This window comes from Vulpes vulpes, chromosome 3, assembly GCF_048418805.1.
Source record: "Vulpes vulpes isolate BD-2025 chromosome 3, VulVul3, whole genome shotgun sequence".
Taxonomy (NCBI): Eukaryota; Metazoa; Chordata; class Mammalia; order Carnivora; family Canidae; genus Vulpes; species Vulpes vulpes.
Window position 1 is genome coordinate 84,333,987 of NC_132782.1, and position 19,394 is coordinate 84,353,380.

The 19,394-nt window shown below is 43.3% G+C and overlaps 1 protein-coding gene across 5 annotated transcripts in view; it reads right to left on the reverse strand.

Moving 5' to 3' along the window:
• Nucleotides 1-11,260: 11,260 nt before the first annotated feature.
• Nucleotides 11,261-19,394, reverse strand: part of LOC112935720 (cytochrome P450 3A12-like) — a 34,831-nt gene continuing 26,697 nt past the window's right edge. For all 5 annotated transcript variants that reach the window (XM_072753085.1, XM_072753087.1, XM_072753086.1 and 2 more), the window contains 4 exons: nt 18,149-18,309; nt 16,117-16,343; nt 13,129-13,291; nt 11,261-11,663 (listed from right to left, as the gene is read on the reverse strand). In XM_072753085.1, coding sequence (XP_072609186.1) covers nt 11,568-11,663; nt 13,129-13,291; nt 16,117-16,343; nt 18,149-18,309 — 647 coding nt within the window. In that variant the 3' untranslated portion in view covers nt 11,261-11,567. The remainder of the gene's footprint in view (nt 11,664-13,128; nt 13,292-16,116; nt 16,344-18,148; nt 18,310-19,394) is intronic.

Genomic DNA, 19,394 nt, shown 5'->3' on the forward strand with positions numbered 1-19,394 from the left:
GAAAGAAAGAAAGAAAGAAAGAAAGAAAGAAAGAAAAAGAAAAAGGGGGGGTGGGGAAGCAAACAGAAATAAAAAAAAAAAACACGGGGGAGTATCCTCTGATTCTGTATACCATAAGTCACTTGACTTCCCCTGGAACTGGTCCGTCTCGCTGGTCTTCTGGGGAGGGGCCTGTTGTGCTGATTTTCAGGTGTTAGCACTTGGGGGAGCTGCTCTGCCCCTGCCTGGTGCAGGGCTCAGTGGGGGTTGTTTACCCCGTGAGGCCCCAGGAGGAACAACCCCAGTGGCGGGGCCATCTCTGGAGCCCTGGCTTCAGCCCCCGCAGGAACTCCGGGGCTCTCCGTCTGCAGGGCCTGGAGGCTCCGGGGCGGGGCCACTGATCTGCTCAGCTCTGGGCAGAAGCGTCCTTGCTGTCCTGGGCCCTCCCGGCCTCTGCCTGTCCTGGGGGGAGGCCGGATCCTGGGCTGTGTCCAGGCGCCCTGTGCTCCGGGGCCTGCGCTGTTGGATTCGCGCTCCCGCCCCGCAGCCCCCTCCGCGGAGCCGCCGCCCGAGCCCCTCTGAGCTGCTCCGGGTCCCGCCGTGCGCGCTGCAGCCCTTAGGGAGCTCGGCACACTCTCCCCGGGCTCAGGTGCCTGTTAGTGTCCCAGGGAGCCCGAGGGCATCCCCGCCCTCCTGGGTCCTGCTCTAACTCCCTGTGAGCCCCTTTCCGCGGGGAAGGTTGGTGCAGCTCCTGCTCCTCCGGGACGGGGCTCTCCTGTCCTGGGGACACTCGCCCCGGCCGGGCTGAGGCTCCTCGCGGGGCCCCTCCCCCTTGGAGGCCTTTTGTTTCTTTATTTCTTTTTCCCCGTCTTCCTACCTTGATAGAAGCGCGAACTCTTCTCACTGTAGCGTTCCAGCTGTTCTCTCTTTAAATCTCAGGCCGAATTCGTAGAAGGTTATCTAGGTAATTTGGTGGGGACAGGTGATTTGGAGACCCCACTCTTCCGCCATCTTCTGCATTCCGCATACATTTATTTTAAATGTTTTTTTTTAATTTTTTTATTTATGATAGTCACACACACACACACAGAGAGAAAGAGACAGGCAGAGACACAGGCAGAGGGAGAAGCAGGCTCCATGCACCGGGAGCCCGACGTGGGATTCGATCCAGGGTCTCCAGGATCGTGCCCTGGGCCAAAGGCAGGCGCCAAACCGCTGCGCCACCCAGGGATCCCGCCGCATACATTTATTTTAAATAGATAAAATCAGAAATGCAGTTCCTCAGCTACACCGGCCACATTTAATGTGCACAATAGCCTCATGTGGCTGGAAGCAACCATATTGGACAACACAGAGAATATTTGCATCATTGCAGAAAGTCTTTTGGACAGCTCTGCCTAGCATAATGAATGACAGCATGTCCATGAAGGCTCATCGTCTTGAACTTTCAGAACACCAAGGACAAAAAGAAGATCACAAATGCTTGCAGAGAGAGTGAGGAGAGCAAGACACAGGTCCATGCAAGGAATCAGAGGGCACTGATCTTCTCAGCAGTGATACTAGATGGAAGTCTCTATGTCTTCAAGTTTACAGAGAAAATTCCACCCCTCCTAGAAATCTGTGCTCAAATCATCCATCAAGTAAGAAGGTAGAGCAAAGATATATTCAGACATGCACATTCTCAGGAAAAATTTATTCCTCTGCATCATTCTTCTGAAAACAACAGGAAGAAGGTCTTTGCCAAAATGAGGGAGAACATCAGAAAGAAATCAGGAAGAGTGAGGCACCACTAGGTTGTTTTTTTTTTAAACCATTGTAGTTAGTACTGTACAACACTCTAAAGCATGTACATCTATACATTTGATTTTTAAAAATAAATTTTTGGAAGCCTCAGACCAGGTATCAACCCCTCTCAACCCTCTTTGGTGACAAGTGTTCCTTCTCTGTGCTCTCAAAGCAGCATGCCTGACCTTCCACTATATTGAAACTGTCTATTCATGGGTCTGAATTTTCCCCACCAATGGGGCCCATTTGGACCTGATCTGGAGCACTAAGTAGGAAATGTTTGTGGATCTAGATAAAAGTCAGACTAAGAACCTTCCTGCTGACCTCTAGGGTGGTTGAGGTTCAAATGAATCTTAGATAGCGGGTGTTGAGAAATGCCCAAGTGACAAGATCATAGACCTACTAGTGGAGTCCGTGTACTGTTTCCAATCTTTGTTTCACAAACAGCCACCAAATAATTTACTAAAGGCCTAATGTGTGCTCAGCTCTGTGTAGGCTCTGAGAGGACAGCTGTGAGGCCAACATTAGTCACAAAGCCATTCCTTTCCTTTGGGGGCCTATGGGCTCCAGCCTAGCAGCGGGACTAATGAGCTTGTCTGAAAGCAGCTCAGGATAGTGAGTGAGTGCTGGAGAGGGCTCCATCTCTTCTGCTCTCTCACCTTGAGCCAATCACTAACCACTCTGTGCCTCAGGTTCTTCAGAGGCCAATATGGTAAGTGAGAAACCTATAAAATTAAAGCCTTTGACCTGAACAGTGAGATCTTTCCAGCTTTCTGATTCCACCATTTCATCTTTGTTAATCAACTCTGTTGTAGTTGCAACTGCAGCATGAGAGACACACTGCTTTTGAAAACAGATGCCCAAAGAAAATGTAACTTTTTAGCTTTTCTTTTCTTTTGTTCAGTTAAAAATTTTTTGTTTATAAAGATTATTTTATTTATTATTTATTGAAGTTCAATTTGCCAACGTATAGTATAACACCCAGTGCTCATCCATCAAGTGCCCTCCTCAGTGCTTGTCACCCAGTTACCCCAGCCCCCCCGCCCACCTCCCCTTCCACAACTCTTTGTTCATTTCCCAGAGTTAGGAGTCTCTCACAGAGACTAATGGGGATGATGTCTCTCTCTCTCTCTAAGTTTTCCCACTCAGTTCCCTCCTTTCCCTTCTAATCCCTTTCACTATTTCTTATATTCCCTGTATAAGTGAAACTATATAATTGTCCTTCTTCTACTGACTTACCTCACTCAGCATAATACCCTCCACTACCACCCATGTCGAAGCAAATAGTGGGTATCTGTCCTTTCTCATGCATATATAGACCAGGTCTTCTTTATCCATTCATCTGTCGAAGGACATCATGGCTCTTTCCACAGTTTGGCTATTGTGGACATTGCTGCTATCTGTATCTTTGGGGTAAATACCGTAGTGCAATTGTTGGATTGTAGGGCAGCTCTATTTTTAACTCTTTGAGGAATCTCCACACTGTTTTCCAGAGTGGCTGTACCAGTTTGCATTCCCACCAACAGTGCATGAGGGTTCCTCCTTCCCCACAACCTCTCCAACATTTGTTGTTTTCTGTCTTGTTAATTTTCCCCATTCTCACTGGTGTGAGGTGGTACCTCATTGTGGTTCTTATTTGTATTTCTCTAATGGCAAGCGATGCAGAGCATTTTTTCATGTGCTTCTTGGCCATGTGTATGTCCTCCTCAGTGAAATTTCTGTTCATGTCTTCTGCCCATTTCATGATTGGTTTGTTTCTTGGGTGTTGAGTTTAATAAGTTCTTTATAGATCTTGCATACTAGCCCTTTATCTGATATACACCTTTTAGCTTTTCGTCTTTCACATCATCATCCCCATTAGAGCTTTCTTGGGGTGACACCTGGGAGGGAGATTTTCTTGTTACCACTTACAACTTCTTGGTCTGACTTATGTAGAGCTTTTCTGAGTTCAGTTTTTCTGATCCTATCCCCATTTATCTTTCCCTGTGCCAGCCAGAATGAGCTTAGGATGTTTGTGGGTGAGATTTCTGGGCTGGGAAAGTGGGCCTCAGATCCTGTCTCTGTCCTGGACCTTACAAGTGACACCTGTGGCCTGCCCTGGTTCAACACAGGGTCCTTGATGGTCTGTGGCTGTGTCCATGATTCTATCAATGCTGGGAGTTGACTCTGTTGATATGGGCCCTTCTCAATGGTACCTTCCACCCAGTCTCACTCTCCACCCAGCTTTGAAGAGAGTGCATGTTCACTGCTGTGGGTCCTTTAGCCCTATGTGGCATGTGCAGGCCCATTGTTATCCTCCCTGCATCACAGATGGGGAAACTGAGGTCCTTAGGGTTAAATAACTAGGTCTCCTGGCTCTTTTTGGCGCAGGTGGCTAAAACGAATCCAGGGAGAGTTTGCCCTTGATCCAGCACAGCCTAGTGGCTGCAGTAATCTTCAGCCTCCCAACAGAACAACTGCTGGGACTTTACTCCTTTGCTTATGTGCACACATATCCCACACATACGCACACACACATTCCAGTATACAACTCCTGAGTATACATGCCCCTGTGTATACACATTCTATACACAGAAGCATATACCTAAAAACACATACCCCTGTGTAGCCACCAGAACACACACACACACACACACACACACACACACACACACACACCTGTACAGTCACTTGAACACACACACACACCACACTCACACATCACCACCACCTCCCTCCCTGCCCAGGAAGTCTAGCCAACAGTCAAGCCCCGGACAATCTGCTGAATTCTCTGCTGTGGCATCCAAGATGACCCAAATCCTCTATCTCTGTATTAATTATTGCCCTGCAACAAATTACTCTAGAACACAGTAGCATAAAACAATGATTTTATCATCTCAGAATCTTTGGGTAAGGAATTCAGAAGTGACTTGGCTGAGTGGTTCTAACCAGAGTCTCTCATGAGGCTGCAGCCAAGCTATTGCCTGGGGCTGCATCATCTGTATACTGGACAGAACTGGAAACGTATCAGAAGTGGTACACTTGTGGGCCTGGCAGGTTAGTATTAACTGTGGCAGGAGGTCTCAGATGTGTAGCATGTGGCCAATTGACTACCTTCACAACACGGCAGCTGGCTTTCCCCAGTCTAGTGACCAAGAGGGGCAAGGTGGATGAATCTTTATCTCTTATGAATTGGCCACAGAGTCACATGCTGACATGACCTCAATATCCTCCTGGTTTCCCAGGTCAGCTCTGTCCATGGGATGGAAAATACATACCAGGAGACAGTAGGGTGCTCTTCAAAGCTAGCTATCCCTACAATCACAATGTTGCTCTACTGAGAGGCATGCTGAGGGCACAAAGCTTTGGTGTCAAGGAGACCCAACACTTTCAGGTTCTCAATATTCAGTCCTTTCACTTCTTCCTTTGGCCCTGATCCATGGGACTCTAAGGGTCACCCCTGCTTAGACACCAACATTCCTTTCTCTTACCTCACCCACACCCCCACTGCTGCCTCCAGGATTCACAGGAAATGAAAGGTGATAGTTTCCAGTTTCCCACAATTGGCACCTCTCTTCTGGGTCCTATAAATCTGACTCTCCCGAAGTGAAAGAGGGATATTCAAATGATTTAATGTGGCATAACAACCACCCCAAAGGATTGGACAATCTTTTATTTTACCCATGAATCTGGGGTGGACTGGACTCAGCTGGTCAGCCCTTGTTTGGAGTCTCATGTGTTTGCAGACAGATTAGGGCTGAGGTCATCCTGAAGACTCTCTTCACAAGTCTCAGTTGGAGACACTCGAACAGCTGGGCCAGGAAACCCGTGGCTCCTCAGAAATTTCTGTGTTTCAAGATACATACAACAAAGAGGTATAGAGATAGAAAAGACAGATAAGTAGTAGGTAAATATGGATAGATGATAAAGAGATAGAGGCAGGTAAATAGATGATAGATAGAATCCTATATAATGACATGAGACTTCCACTACCACACTTATAAAAACGGTTTGCATCTTCAAACAAGATTCTATGGTGAGGAAAATTCTTGGCCTACAGAAGTGAATATGGAAGTTTACACATGGATGTGAACTTCCAGCCCAATGAACAGTCACCTACTCTGCAGAAGCAGGTTTGTAACGGGAGAGAAGGGAAAACCCTGAATTAGCTAATTTTGACTTGACATTTCCCTGGCCCTGCTTATCTTTGACCCCCAAAGATTGAAGCAGCTCTCATGCTAGCTTTTCATGCATCCTGAGCGCTGCACAGCCTGAACATGGCCAGATACACTGGGCAGAACTCTGTCACCAGAAAAGCAATTCTAAGAGAGGGCCGAGAGAGCCCACATGAATACAGTAGGAGTGTTTCCCTCCAATCACTGCAGTGCATTTCTGCCTCCAACACTGCCCATACCTAGTTGTGATGACTGTGAACTATACAACTGAAAACTCCCAGTTTTAAACCAGTCAAAAGGGAGTTATTTAAGAATAAATGAGATGGAACTGGAGGGTATTATGCTGAGTGAAGTAAGTCAATCGGAGAAGGACAAACAGTGTATGTTCTCATTCATTTGGGGAATATAGATAATAGTGAAAGGGAATATAAGGGAAGGGAGAAGAAATGTGTGGGAAATATCAGAAAGGGAGACAGAACATAAAGACTCCTAATTCTGGGAAACGAACTAGGGGTGGTGGAAGGGGAGGAGGGCGGGGGGTGGGAGTGAATGGGTGACGGCACTGAGGGGGACACTTGACGGGATGAGCACTGGGTGTTATTCTGTATGTTGGTAAATTGAACACCAATAAAAAATTAATTTATTAAAAAAAAAGAATAAATGAGAATTGCAATCCAGGACAAACAAGCTGCAGCAAAACCATAGCCAAATCTGAAGATCAAAAGGCAGGTATACTTTTTTTTTTTTTTTTTCAGGAGAAAAAGGAAAGCTGGGAAGGCTGTTATAAACTGGAGTTCATTGGAGTAACCCCAGAGTTAGAAGTGTGGCAGCTTCTCATTTGCAGAGCTCTTGTGAGGAGAAAGGGTGGGGGGTTGTGGTGACAAGGAGAGCCCTTCTTCCTGCAGCTAGGATAGTAAAGTACCACAAGGACAAATCCCTGCAAGGTCAAATCCAGCTCTTCCTGGTGGGTCTGTGTGGAATGGTTGAGGGTGGCCCCTGCTGAAAACTCCTCATTCCATATCAGTGATACACATTATTCTCTATTGACAAAGACATTTCAAGAATAGAACTGGAGAGTATTATGCTGAATGAAGTAAGTCAGGACAACCATATGGTTTCACTCATACGAGGAATATAAAAAATAGTGAAAGGGATTATAGAGGAAAGGAGAGAAAATGAGTGGGAAAAAATCAGAGAGGATGACAGAACATCCTGAGAGACTCCTACCTCTGGGAAACGAACAAGGGGTGATGGAAGGGGAAGCGGGCGGGGGGGTTGGGGTGACTGGGTGACAGGCACTGAGGGGGGCACTTGACAGAATGAGCACTGGGTGTTATACTATATGTTGGTAAATCGAACTCCAATAAGAAATATATGTATAAAAAAAAGAATGGTGATTTATATTGTTCTTTGAAATTTCCTGAAGAACATCAGCCAAGACATCAGTACTTTCTAAGTTAAACCTCTGGGAGAGATGTATGCAATTACTTTCTCAAATGGCAGATTGAAGCTGGACTTGACTAGGTTGGAGCCCAAATGTCCAGACCAACATGGCCCGCGAGGACTGAGGATAATACAGTTATGAAAGTAATAGGGGACATTGATTACGTGCTCACTGCATGCTCCATGGCTTGTGTGTCTTAAACACCTCCCACACACACCATCTACTTTCATCGTCATATCAGATAGTCACTGCCATTATTCCCCTATCTTACACAATCTGAGGCACTGAGTACTGAGGCAGGAAGGTGTTAATTAGTTTATGGTCCCACGTGTAAGTGTCTATAGAGGAGCAAGGTACTAGACTCCTGTCACTGGGCAGCACACTCATCCCCAAGCTTCTGGAAGTATTCACTCTTAGCTCATAGCTGCTTTACTCTCTGGAGAATCACCCTTGGCCAAACTGAATCCACTTCACCTAGGAGTTGGTGTCTCCTGGGGGTGGGAATGCAGTCACTGATGGGGTACAAAATGACAGCCCCTGCCTCAAAGTGATATTGATTCAGTAATACATTTCTGCCTCCAAAGCTCCCCATGAGATCAGGCTCCCCTGACCACAGCTTTGCTCAGCTTGTTGTCCCGCTCTACTCAGCTCGCCTCAATCCTTTCTCCTGAGAGCACTGTCTCAGGATACCATTTGCTTCAGAATCCCCAACTCTGGCTCTGCTTTTAGGGACCCAACCTGGAAAATGACAAAGCCCAAGCTAGTATGTGCACAGTGGCATTCAACTAAGGGGCATAAAGGTGCTGAAAAGCAGCCCAAGTCCTGCAGGCCAAGCTATGCAAAGGGGGCACCTTTTCCTCATTTACCCAAAGCCACTGAAATGTCTAGAACTGAGCTAGGATTCAAACCCTAGGAACTCCAGCCTCAGAGCTCCCCATCTCTCAGCACTGTGTGGTACTGCCTCATTGTATTTAACAATACAAGCCAGACTATGGGGATGAGCAACGTAGGCCCAAGTTGCTTTTGTGACCTACTTCTCCCCCAAAAAATCACAATCTTCCAGAAGAGTCTGTTCCAGGAACTCTGTTCCTGACCCATCTCAGAGTAAAATACCGACCTATTTCATAATCCCCTGCAATTCCTCCAAAGAAATTCTCCATCAATGTCAGGAAAGGGAGGCTAACACATTACTGCCATGTAACCATCAGAGCTCTCAATTTCCCCAACTGTCCTACAATGTCCTTATTACAGAAGAACCCTGCTTACAGACTGAGGTACATGTCCCCCTCTGTTGTCTCTTTACTTCAGTCTGGAACACTTCCTTAGTCTATCTCTGGCTTTTGTTTAAAAAAAAAAAAATCAAGCAAGACAAGTTGAAGATCTAATCGGCCTTATTAAGTGATTCATGAATTGGCACATCCTACCTGGCAAGTAGACAGATACTCCCAGGAGGTGTACAAAATGCAAGGTTTTACAGGAAGGAGGGTGGGGCAAGAAGTGCATAGAAGGAAAAGAAAGGATTAAGGCCAGGATCCCTTCTTTCTGGGGGGTGGACCTACAGGGTTTCTATCCTGTAGATGACTGACTACTGCCCATCAGGAAGTTTCAGGAGGACTCTTAAAAGTTCACCTTCCTGGGACAGGTGAAAATGTCATTAGTTATGATTGCTATGAGGTGGGGTTGGTGGAAAAGTGAATCTGTTCAGGCTTGTTTTTTTCTTTTTTGTTGCTTTCAGGACCTTTACTTTGTAGAAGATTACACACCAGTTACAGATTAGGAGTAGATATTCCTCAGCTTGGGTTTGTCTGATCTTTTTGGGAACCACTTTTCTTGTGCCCAAGATTACGTGTCCGAGAAACCACCAAGGAGCCGACACCAATGCAAACACAAGAGGGTTTATTTACAAGCTCGAGCTTGGGTCCAAGTATACCTGACACAGCGGAGCAGGGACTTGGACCCCGAGGTGGGTTCCAGCTTAGTTTTATGGGCTGGTCTAGGGGACCTCCAGAAGGGATGGAGGAATTTCTCAAGTTCTGTTTACATTCTGATATGGGGCTTTCAAGGGCATTAAAGCTCTGTTCTCATTCTGATATGAGACTTTCTGCCACTGGCTTGAGCTCTGTTCTGATTCTAATATGGGGCTTAACTGAAGTAAGGTAAAGTTCAGCTCTTATTCACAGGGGCCTGAGACGGCTGTACTTGTGCTAATGCGGAACTTAGGGTGAAATGGCCTTAATTTTCTCAGCCTCCACACTTTCAGGTTTCTCTTGTTGGCAAGAATATCCCAGAGGTGATGCTATGTTCTCATCACATCCTATTGGGTGATGTGCCACCACATCCTCCTGTTCCTTTTTGTTTTGTTTTTTCACCATTAATATAACTTTATTTTTTCTTTTTTAGAATATATTTTTTGGTATATTTTTTATTGGAGTTTGATTTTTCCAACATATAGTATAATACCCAGTGCTCATCCCGCCAAGTGCTCTCCTCAGAACCCGTCACCCAGTCACCCCAAACCCCCGCCTTGCTCACCTCCTCAGCTGAGGCTGGAATAGAAAGACAAAGCATGTTTCCCACCTACCAGAACACAGGGTAGAGAGATGAAAATGTTAACTCAAAACTAACAATATAATATTAAGTGCCTCAATTGAGTATTATAAAAAAACATGTTGTGGAGGCTGAGTAAATTAAGGCCATTTCGCCTCAAGTTTAGCATTAGCACAAGTACAGCCATTTTAGGCCCCTGTGAATAAGAGCTGAACTTTACAGGAAAAACTGCAGAATGCCCTCGGCAGGAAATCCCATATCAGAAAGACAACAGAGCTCAAAATGCCCTTGGCAGAGAACCCCATATCAGATCTTAAACTACCCCACCCGATCCCCCATATTGGAATGGAAAAAATTCCTCCACCCCTTCTGAAAATCCCCTAGACCAGCCCATAAAAAACCCAGCTGTAACCCACTTCGGGGTCCAAGCCCCTGCTCTGCTGTGTGGAGTATACTTGGACCCAAGCTTGGGCTCGAGCCCAAGTATACCTGGACCCAATAAACCCTCGTGTACTTGCATCGGTGTCAGCTCCTTGGTGGTTTCTCAGAACATAATCTTGGGCACAACAATGTGCTCCAAAACCTGTAGAATTAAACTACGAATAAACTTTCTGAGCAATGGGGACATCTGGGTGGCTCAGTGGTTGAGCATCTGCCTTCGACTCAGGGCATGATCCCGGATTCCTGGGATCGAGTCCCACATCAGGCTCCTTGCATGGAGCCTGCTTCTCCTCCCTCTGCATGTGTCTCTGCCTCTCTTCCTGTGTCTCTCATGAATGAATGAATAAATAAATAAATAAATTCTTTAAAAAGAAAACTTTCTGAGCAATGGGCAAAGTCACAGTAGATTAACTCATCTATCTAACATATCACATCACTTGTTCTGAACAAGCCCCATCCACTCAGTGACTGTGATGTTCAAAATATTCAGTCACTGGCTCTCACTCATCAGTTCTGTGTATTCCCCCTTAATGTGCATGAAGCCATTAGTTAATACATTTGTAAAGAGACGTTGATTGACTCACTCAGAGTGATATTTAATGTAAAATGTTCAAAATAAGACATTTTATATAAACATCATTACCACAATCACCACAATAATTCTTGTTTCTGGGCATCCTGGGTGGCTCAGCGGTTTAGCGCCACCTTCAGCCCAGGGTGTGATCCTGGAGACCTGGGATCGAGTCCCACATCGGGCTCCCTGCATGGAGCCTGTTTCTCCCTCTGCCTGTATCTCTGCCTCTCTCTCTCTCTCTTTCTGTGTCTCTCATGAATAAATAAATAAAATCTTTAAGATAATAATAATAATAATAATAATAATCCTTGTTTCTATTAAAGTTCGTTGACAAAATTGTTGAGAAATTTTTATTCTTGATCAGTTCTCAGGGGAGTAGATGGTACAAACGGGGTAGTCTGTGTGAACCGGATAGGCTGAGTCTACATGTCTGACACTTAATTAGTCACTTCTTTACACAATATATAATGCTTGACATAGACATCGGAGAAAGCTAAATGAATGTATGGAATTCCCAGTCATCCATCACAGGCTGTACGTGAAGCCCATCTTCATTTTTGGGTTTTACTCATAAAGAAAATTGAGGTCTCTGGTATTCTGGGATCCAGCTTCTTAAAGAACAAAGGGGAAGTCCTTAGGAAAGTCAGGCTCCACTTACACTCCCATCTCTTGGCTCAACCTTGAGAACAACGGGTTTTTCAGGTTGAATAATCCCTCGAGTATTTATTCTCAGGGAGATCTGCAACAGTTAAACAAGTATATGAGAAACAATCAATGAAAATCCTGCTAACAACGGAAGCAAAGCAGGCAAGACATATGAAGGACAAAAATGCATTTCAAATATATAAATACTACTTTTAGATTCATATATCTCTCATATGTTGAAATTATTCTGTAAGGTGTCAAGACAGGAGCATGTAAGCATTCATCCATCACTCATTCAACAAATATATCTTTTGAGCACCTACTCTGTACCAGGTTGGAGACCCTTGATGGTTTGTGTTCTTTTTTGATCTAAATTTTAAATAAAAAGGATAAGTGTTTAAAATTTAAGAGATTTTCAGCCATTACGGCAAACAATTTTGAAAAGTGACAGTTTATTTTGTATATGTTGAAACTTGCAAGGTCATCCTGAGTGTTTATTACACATTTTATTGTCTGGACATCTACAATGCTAACCATCCTGTATCCTCTCCCATGGAAACATCCATTCATGATGACAGACTGGGATGGAAAAGGAACATAGCCTGACTGGAGCCAGTCTACAGAAGATGGAGCCAAGTAGCCAGGATGGCTTGGACTGCAGGCCTCCTTCATATCTGCCAGACATGCTTCACACCAGTGATTGTCAACTTTGCTTGCACGTGAGAATCAAAGGGGGCACATTTAAAGCCACACTCAGGGGGGCACTTGACGGGATGAGCCCTGGGTGATATGCTATATGTTGGCAAATTGAACTCCAATTAAAAAAAAAGCCACACTCTGGGTGAATTATGTTAGAATATCTGAGATGATCTGGGCATCAGTATTTTTAATGAACCCACTGATTTCAATGTACAGCAAGGATTTGAGAACCTTAGTCACCAGAGCATCTGTAAATTGTGATGGAGAAGAGCGTCTTTCAAAAGGCATGTCATGGTTATCACTGCATATCATGATTATGCATAACATGTTCCCTTTCTTTCAGCGGATTTGAAAGAAATTTAAGAAATGTGTGGGAAATATCAGAAAGGGAGACAGAACATAAAGACCCCTAACTCTGGGAAATGAACTAGGGGTGGTGGAAGGGGAAGAGGAAGGGGGGTGGGGGTGAATGGGTGACGGGCACTGAGGGGGACACTTGACGGGATGAGCACTGGGTGTTATTCTGTATCTTGGTAAATTGAACACCAATAAAAAATTAATTTATTAAAAAAATAAAACATTGCTTAAGATCAAAGGTCTGCACATAAACATGTCATGCAAAATGCACTGACAGATGACCCTTTTAGTTGGGTGATCATAAACCATAGATATGGCACCCAAGAGTTGAAGGACCCTTAAAAGTCACAATAACTCTAAATAGATTCTCTGGTGATAGAAGGAATTATTAGGGATAAATGAGCCCATTCCCAAATATACACATACATACATCTATCCCACATCTCTTAGTTTAAAAAAAGCAAGAATAAAACACTGTTTATGCAGAAAGTTATCTCTCTGACCTGTGTTTCTTTACAAGGTTTGAAGGAGAAGTTCTGCAGGACCCTGACAAGGGCAAGTTTCATGTTCATGATCGCAAACCTCATTCCAATGCAGTTTCGGGGTCCAGTTCCAAAAGGCAGGTATGTATAAGGATTTATGCTGTCCTTGTTCTTCCTACTGAACCTGGCTCCACAATGGAAGTGGAAAACAAGTTAGTTAGTCATAAAAACCACAAGGGGTACCTGTTTGGGGTTCTCAACCAGGAGTATATTGGAAATTTGATAGGCTAGTTCCTTTAATCCTGCTATGCTTATTCTGCTGTGACAATTGTAAACTACAGGTCATTGGATACTCCTTGCTCTATGAAGCATTCAGTCTTGCTGAGGACATGGATGAATGCCATTGAAAAGACTTATCTTAGACACTAGAATTATATTGAGGGTGGTGAGATGTCCACACTTTGAAAGGCAAGCAGGAAATGAGTCTTACTGAAGGAAAGGTAGGTTTGCGCCTCCATTCTCACTTACGTTGGTCACATGCTCATAGAAAAAGGAAGTAGAGAAATGCCTCCTATGTTTTACCATTGTTATTTTTCCCTTCACATCCCTACACTCCTTGCTAGGACCACTCCCAACCACTTACACAGAACAGATTTTCAGATGAGTTAATTTGGCACATGATGCTACTGCACTATAATCATACTCAGGTCTATGTATACTCACCATAACCACTGAGGCTTGTCTATCTGTTCTAAGAGACTATAAATTCCTTGAGGGTTAGACTTACACTTTATTCAAAATTCTTTCTTTAATACTTATATTAAGGAAATATGTGGATTTGGGGAAATGATATGGCATTTAGTGAGGTATTATTTAAACGCCTTATATCAAAAAAAATAAACTCCTTATATCATGAAGAACATACTCGAATGTTTATAGATGATATGCCTTCAAGTTATATGGAAATCAGGGCAGCCTGGGTGGCTCAGCAGTTTGGTGCTGCCTTCAGCCCAGGCTGTGACCCTGGAAACCCGGGATCAAGTCCCATGTCGGGCTCCCTGCATGGAGCCTACTTCTCCCTCTGCCTGTGTCTCTGCCTCTCTCTCTCTGTGTGTGTGTGTGTGTGTGTGTGTGTGTGTCTCATGAATAAATAAATAAATAATCTTTTTTTAAAAAAAAGTAATATGGAAAACAGTCTAGGTATTATAATGGTGTGTGGATGGGGCAGTTGATACGGGTTAGTGGTTGTTTGGCAGGTGGTGGGCACATATAGGTTCATTAAAAATATTTCACACACTTGTGTCTATAGAATATATTTGTACCTGTGTCAAAAATTGTCCATAAATGCTTCCCTATCCTCCTGAAACAATGAAATCCTATTCTACACACCAGTCAGTCAATTGACTTTTGTCCCATTCCTCCCTTCTTTAGGCTAGCCTTACATGCAATTATTGCTGTTTGAGTATCATATCACGTTGCTAATGTCAAAGCAGTAGGTGACTTATTTTCCAAGTAATGTAAAGCATTGAAAGTAATAAAGTTCTGTGTTGTCTGTCTGTTTAGTTGTCACACATCAAGGAGTTGAAACTGGAGTAAAAAAATTTTTTTCACAAAAAAATTGTCCATAATAGGGGCAACTGGATGGCTCAGTTGGTTAAATGTCCAATTTTGGCTCAGATAATGATCTCAGGGTCCTCATATCAAGTCCTATGTTGGACTCCCTGCTGAGCAGGGAGTCTGCTTCTCTTGCTCCCTTGGCCCCTCACCCTGTTCATGCTCACTTGCTTCTCTCTCTCAAATAAATAAAATATTTTTAAAAAACTTATCCATAATTGGCATTTTTAATACATGGATTCACTGCCTGGCACAGTCCCTAACACACATAGATAATAAGTACTTCTTCTCATGGCTGAATGAATCATGAAGAAGTACCAGGAGTGGTCTCTGGTTTCTGTTCAAGAAGCTACAGAAGATTGAACAGCTGAGCTTGTGGGAGCCATCAGGTCTCCTGGTCTAGAAAACAGATGACTTGGTCAATTCTAAGTTCTTTCAGCAAGTACTATGTGTAGACGCATTGCTAGCACTAGGGACACCATGCAACCAGACAAGGGCTCTGCCAACGGGGACGTTGAGTCAGGGCTAAACATCTAGGTCTCTAAAAACTCATCCAAATTTTGCCCACCAATACAATAAACAGGAAAGCGTGGACTTTTGCAGAATTCAGGCTTACCCAAAGCCAGACTCTGCTCTGAATTCCCAGAAGAGAAAACTCAAGACCCCTCCAAGGAGGATGTCTAAATGGCTAGAGAACGGATGACCTCACTTTGGATAAATCCCAGATACTAGAGAGATGAGAGATGCTTAGAACTGCAACCACAGACAGCACAGGACCTATCAGGTCTCCAGCACACTCTGTCCTCAGGCTGCTGATCCTCCTGCCAGGGATGTGAACTCTCAGCACCACAGCCTCTGTCCTCACACTATACCTAGCAGACATGGTGGCGCAGGGTTACAAACACAGAATGCGAAAATCTAAGGAGTAAATCCAGAGAGCTAAAGAGGACAGAAACACTAAAGTAACAAAAAGTCCCATTTTCTCAATTAAGATAATGGTTAAGTATATTATGTATATACATATAATCACAAACACAAATATGGTACATTGTTTATACTTTACTGTTACATTAACTCAGTACCTCAAAAATATATAACGCCATCTTAACTTTTAAGCTTCTATATATGCATAGAAAAATATCCACAAGGACATACATCACATGATTAATAATCCTGATACATTGTGACTGGTGATGATGTTAATTTTCTTTATTCTCAACTAGAGTTTGTAAAATTTGGACAATAATGTTCATTTTGTAACATGAAAAATACTTCTAAGAATAAAAAAATGTACAAATAAATCATTGTACCACCACACGATTGTCATCTATACTAAGAAGATACAGAATATCCTCCAATATGAGGGTGGGTTCCCCTTTGCATGGTTCCCTGTACCTTTCAGGTCGGAATTCCTCAGGCTCTGGCCAGAGATTCTGGTCTCGATGAAGAATAAAGGTTGGCACCATCACCACTGTCCCTTTGGGAATGAACACACCACTGATTTCCACATCTTTCTTACAGACCCTCTCAAGTCTACCAGCGATTGAGTATAATCGGAGAGTTTCATTCAGCACCATGTCCAGATACTCCATCTGTATAAGGGCCTCATAAGTGGGTGCTGCCTGGAAGGAAGAAACAGATTTAGATAAATGGAGATTTGGATCAATGCTCAAAGCACTCTATGTACTACTACTGAAGTGTTAGGAACACCTAAGAATCATTTATTTTGATAAGGGTATTTATAGACATTTGAATGTCTACCATGTCCTTTGATCTACTCAATGGCCCACTGACATGTGAGCAATAGCTGTGAGCAATAGCTGTGAGCAATAGTAATGACTAAGGGAGACCACTGTGACAATCCCCTACACAGGGCCTGAAATCCTTCCCATTACCAGATAGTGGTTTTTCTTCCTCACATGAACAAAAGTGACTAAGAGTGTGATGCTTGATCTTTTTAAAGTTTTTTGTTTAAATTCATTTAATTAACATATAGTGTATATTAGTTTCAGGGATAAAATTTAGTGATTCCTCAGTTCCTTAAAATATCCAATATTCATTACATTTAGTGCTTCTTATGTCCACCACCTGATTACTTCATCCCCTCAACCCCTCACTTCTAGCAACCCTCAGTTTGTTTCCTATACTTAAGACTCTCTTATGGTTTGTCTCCCTCTCTGTTTTTGTCTTCTTTCTCCTTTCCTATGACCCTTAATTTAAGTGAAATATGTTGAAGTGACTGATTTCTTTCAAAACAGGGGCCACATATCTGCACCATGAAAGGAGAACATGCAACAGAAAATATCCCCTCTTCTACATAAACTCTTCTAGTTGAAATATTCTGTTGGGGCAGCCTGGGTGGCTCAGCGGATTAGCACCTGCCTTTGGCCCAGGGCGTGATCCTGGCGACCCAGGATCAAGTCCCAAGTCAGGCTCTCTGCATGGAGCCTACTTCTCCCTCTGCCTCTCTGTCTCTCTCTCTCTCTATCTCTCTCAGTGTATCTCATGAATAAATAAATAAATAATCTTAAAAAGAATACTCCATATGAAATATTCTTCTTCCTAGCTTTTAAATTATATATACAATATTTGGAGAGGAACATTATATTGAAAAAGTATAATTTGGGGAGACACTAGTCCGTCTCAAACCAAATAGGGCAAGAGAAGGCTACAATTGGATGCTACCAATTCTGGACATAAATTTCAGTTTTAGGAAAAGTAATAAGGGGATCAGAACCCTACTCTCAACCCCACACTCTGTTGCTGGAGCAGTCTCCTAGTTGTCACTTTGGAGTTTCACTGTTTGCCATATAGGTCACTCCAGACCCAGAGGTCAGGTGTCTTCATAAACAGGGAACTCCAGGTTGGGCAGAGATCTGAAAACAATGAGGGAAATTATGTGTCTATCACTTGGTGTTATATTTAAGAGCCAACATTTTACAGATTGTAGCTCAGTTTCCTGACTTGTTAAATGGAGATAATACAGTTGATACTTCATAGGGTATGTGGTAGAGAAACTCACTGCTCATCCAAGATCCATGCAGATCCCCATATTTCCCAGCTCCCATGAATTTACGGGAAACCATTTTGCAAATGGAGTATGAACTGATGAGACAAATGTCAGTTCAGGGCCAAACATTTGAAAATCAAGTGAGCAACACATAGCTCCTTGTTACCCAGCAAAAAATAAGCCCACAGATTCTAGATAATGCAGGTATAAGAAAATGGAGCCTCTTTACCTGGTATCACCAATAACTGTCTGGAGCAGAGACTCACTCCCAACTTCTGCTAAGGCCCATATCTGACACACAAATGTGGAAATAGGAGTAAGCCTTTTTATGAAAACCTACTAGGTTTGAGGGCTAATCAATTAATGAGACATAACCAAGCCTACACTGACCCCCTTCTTCAGGTATAACCCACTCACCTTATTGGGGAAAGTCGCATCAATCTCCTCCTGCAGTTTCTGCTGGACATCAGGGTGAGTGGCCAATTCATACATAAGAAAGGAAAGACAACTGCTAGTGGTGTCAGAGCCAGCAAAAATAAAGATAATAGATTGGGCCACCAGCTCCAAATCAGATAGAGCTAAAAGGAGAAGAAGCACATTTTAGCTATAGCAGGCGAATGTAAAAAACCACACTTTAGATAATGAGAAATCTATTTGAAACTCCCATTTCCCTTGGGGAAAATGTAAAAGCAATTCAGAATCAAACTCAGAGTGGTTTGCACTCTGATGTCTATCTTACAGAGCCAGAAAAGCCAGAAGTTATCTTGATCTGGTTCTTCCTATGGTCTATACTATTCTTGGCCATCTGCTCCTGCTAATGCCACCCTCCGCACCAACACAGATAGGTAATTCCAGGAGATGGCATTTCTGTCTAACGTACATGGTGTTATCAGCATGACCTTTGGAGGATCCTAAAAGTACTTCAGTCGTAAGTAACATGGGATACCATTCTCCTCCAAGAAAATTTATATTCTTCTAGCTAAAAGCGAACTTAAATTTCTTCAGAGAGTTTGTGATACTAAGACTCAATGGTCAGGAAAAAATGAATGATCTTTCATCTAAACATATTTGTGGAAAGTGAAGAGAACAATATTGGGCTACTGATAAATTCTTGTTGCTCAAAGAGTGATCCATGGACCATCAGCATCTGCAGCATCTGGGAGTTTATTAGAAATGCAGAATCTCAAACCTCACCCTAGAACTATCGAATCAAAGTCTGAGCTTTCATGAGATGTGGTGATTTGTGTGAACAACCTAGCGTGAGAAGCATGGATTATACCTTTCAGAGGTCTCAGCTAGTAGAAGACCCGGCACACAAATTCGCAAGTGCATTATCTCCAATATGTACAGAAACTACGACACAAATGTGGTATATATATATACCACATCTTCTTTATTCATTCATCTGTTCATGCAGGTGGGGGGATGTGGTGACTGGGTGATGGGCACTGAGGAGGGCACTTGAAGGGATGAGCACTGGGTGTTATACTATATGTTGGCAAACTGAAATATACAAAAAAAAAAAAAAAAAGACTGGTGATGGAGCTGGCTTAATTAATGCCACCAAAGAAGCAGAAGAAAAAAATGTGTCAAAGGCAAGGTACTGACCAGCATGAAATATAGACGAATTGAATCCAGTGAATGGAATTAGCAATCATGGCCT